General features: G+C 44.4%; 1 protein-coding gene across 1 annotated transcript in view; it reads right to left on the bottom strand.

The window, feature by feature from the left end:
- Window positions 1-624: 624 nt before the first annotated feature.
- Window positions 625-3,305, bottom strand: part of LSMEM1 (leucine rich single-pass membrane protein 1) — a 7,337-nt gene continuing 4,656 nt past the window's right edge. Inside the window, exon 3 of the mRNA XM_008063092.1 lies at window positions 625-755. Coding sequence (XP_008061283.1) covers window positions 625-755 — 131 coding nt within the window. The remainder of the gene's footprint in view (window positions 756-3,305) is intronic.

Genomic DNA, 3,305 nt, shown 5'->3' with positions numbered 1-3,305 from the left:
AACCCCACCATACACACGTAACCACTGTTTATGTTTTCACCAGCAAACACTACACAGCACCTAGCTTTGAAGCCCACGCGCATCGCTGTCCCTTGGGAAATGGAGTCCAAGTCTAATCACCTGAGCAAAATGTCTTTTATTGAAAAGAGTGATCACCTGGTTCCCTGCAACACAAAATTCACTGAATTCCTCAGGCTTCCACAGGAATCTGTAAAAGTGACTGACGCGTCGTGAACCTCATTGGCACAGTGAACTTGTTCCAGTGACAAAGCTTCTTTTGTGAGAAGATGTGTGTACATAGCTGACTTCTCTTGCTTTCTGTTGATTCTCCTCCCTGCTAGCCACCCACCATTAACCCCATTCAAGTCGAAGCACCCGGCCATGGGACTGAGACAAGTTCGTCCCTTTCTAGCTGCTATCCCTACACCTGCTTGCCTTGAAGTTGCTTCCATTTCTGCCACAGAAAGTGGGCCCCAGGACTGGGGTCCCTGATCAGATAATCATCTATTGCCTAAAGAAGTGCGCTTTTAAGTGTTTTTTTTTTTTTAGTGTTCTTCACCCTGAACACTCCCAGGAAAGTGAGATGCTCAAGGTGTTAGTAGTTGCTCTTGGAACATCATTTCTCTAGTTCTGTTCAGAGTTCAGCTGGTTGAGTTGCTTTACAATCATGTTGTTGATTTTCTTAAGATCATCTATGTCCTTTCCCTCAGCGGTTAGTCTTCTTGACACATCATCCATCTTGTTTCCTGTTTGAACTTCAAAATGGAAAACAGATAGCGTTATGCTGGTTCCCAGTAGTGTTCCTCTGGGACTCATCCAAGCCCCGTGTGGGTACTCAGCTAAGGGCTGAAAGCCACTCTCAGCAAATCCCGTTCCAATGTCCATGCATCCCAGAAGAACAACAGAGACACTGGCAAAGACTGAAGCTGCCTATCAAGTGAATCATTTTTACAATTTCTTGCTGCCAGCCTAGACAACGTTTGGTTGCTCCACACAGATTTGGCCTGAGAAAGACATTGTTGTGAACAACCACAGGAAACTTCCCGTGTGACTGATTGTCTCCCCAGAAATGATTGCTACGTTGTCTCATTTTGAGACCCATTCTCAGAAGAGGCTTTTCTCTCCTCATTTGAAAAACGACATTTTGGATTCCAGCATATTTTGACACCTCTGCTGGTTCTGAATTACCAGCCCATAATGGATGTGTAATAATTCCCCCTCAGACCATTTCTGAGAATAGAGGTGCAATGTTTGTCAAATAAACAGAATGCCTGGCAACACAGGAAGCTAGGAATGGAACATTTGGAGGGTCTGTTTATTAGAGTTAAAATTTCTAAGAAATGCAGCATAAAATTGGTACTTTACGTTTGAGCCCCTTATCATTTCCATCTCAGGCAAGTCTTTTTTCCAGGAGCTAAAGGTAGTGGTAGGCTTAGCTAATAAACTAACATGGGAAGGTAAACCAGTTGTTAGCGGTTCACCACCCAACTTGGGACACATTAGCCATCTAGCAGTTACTTCTCCCTAATGACTGAAAAATTATGTTGGAAGAAATACAGTCCAAAACATGAGAGAAAAGTCTTAATTGAGCTTTGTTGCAGAGCTGGACAGAGAAAAAATGTGAAACTGAATTAAATTCATGGCATGTAGGAAAAACAATCTATTCCATGAGACAACATTTCTCCTCTTGGGAACCTCCTATATTAGTTAAACCCAGAAGAAAGTAGCAACCATGTTTGCCCAAGCCTGTTCCACAATACACTGGTCCCAAAATAAACTCCATGAGGAAAAAAAGGGGTTCCATGTACAAAAAAGTTAGAATAAAATTATATACTGCTGGGCTCGGTGGCTCAGCCTGTAATCCCGCGCCTTTGGGAGGCTGAGGTGAGTGGATTGCCTGAGCCTGCGGGTTCGAGACCTGCCTGGGCAGCGAGACCTCATCTCTACAATAAATCAAAAAATCAGTCGGGCGTGGTAGCGCATGCCTGTAATTCCGGCTACTCAGAAGGCTGAGGTGGAAGGATCACTGGAGCCCAGCAGGTCAAGGCTGCGGTGGCCAGGAGCGTCCACCACACTCCAGTCTAGGCGACAGAGTGAGACTCCAGCTCAAAAAAAAAAAAAAAAAATTATATACTAACTTGCCCCTTGGAGAGTCACAAAAAGTTAAGAAACACCTCGAGCATGATCTAAGCTAACAGATCCCAAGCTTATTTGCCCACAATACCCTTTGGTCCTTGAGGCAACATATAACATCCCATGGAACTAGTGTTCTGCGGAGTATACTGCTTGGACCCTCGAAACTGCTACCAGGGGCAGACAGGCATCCAGAACAGTCAGTTCTTGCTTTCTATTATTCCTCTTTAGAGAGATTATAAAAAAAGCATAAAGCTCAACTGTTTACTAAGAACTTAATCAGTACGGTCTTATTTATCTTGCAGAAAAATGCCAGAGTTATAAAGAATATAAGTTCTATCTCAGCACTTTGGGAGGCAGAGGCAAGAGGATTGCCTGAGCTCAGGGGTTCGAGACCAGCCTGGGCAACATGGTGAGACCTCATCTCTACAATAAATTTGAAAAGTCAGCTGGGCATGGTAGCGCATGCCTGGGGTTCCAGCTACTTGGAAGGCTGAGGCAGAAGGATTGCCTGAGTCCAGCAGGACAAGGCTGCAGCGGCCATGAGCGTGCCACTGCACTCCAACTTAGATGACTGAGTGAGACTCCAACTCAAAAAATAAAAATAAATAAAGAATACAAGTTCTTGCACTTCAGCTAAAAGAATACAAGTTTGCCCTGAATCCCACTGAGAGCAAAACAGTTTCCCAGTTAAGGAAAAGCACAGGTCAAGTTAATTTACACATGCCTGTGCCAACTCTAGTCTTAGACTGGGTTAAGGGCCTCCAGAAAATCACAGGCAGACTTTATTTTTACTTCAACATAGGCCATGGATCACAGGAGCTCCGGAGCCAAACAGACCAGGGTTTGAATCTCCAGTCTGCCTCTGATGATAAGTCAAGTGAGCACGAGCCTTGGTCTTTCCTCGGTAAAATAGACATTAGACACTACTTTGGGGGATAAAGATTGAAGATAATGAATTTAATGTGTCTGGCACAGAGTAATTGTCCAATAAAAAGACACTCTGTATTCATATTATCTTTCTTTGTCCTCAATTGAAAACACTTGAGGCAAATATAAAACAAATCCTAGCCGGGCTTGGTGGCTCAACCTGTAATCCTGCGCCTTTGGGAGGCTGAAGTGAGTGGATTGCCTGAGCCCGCGGGTTCGAGACCCGCCTGGGCAACTTGGCA

This window comes from Carlito syrichta, unplaced genomic scaffold (assembly GCF_000164805.1).
Source record: "Carlito syrichta isolate Samal-C Ts95f unplaced genomic scaffold, Tarsius_syrichta-2.0.1 Scaffold306577, whole genome shotgun sequence".
Taxonomy (NCBI): domain Eukaryota; kingdom Metazoa; phylum Chordata; class Mammalia; order Primates; family Tarsiidae; genus Carlito; species Carlito syrichta.
This window is presented reverse-complemented; position numbering and strand designations above follow the sequence as displayed.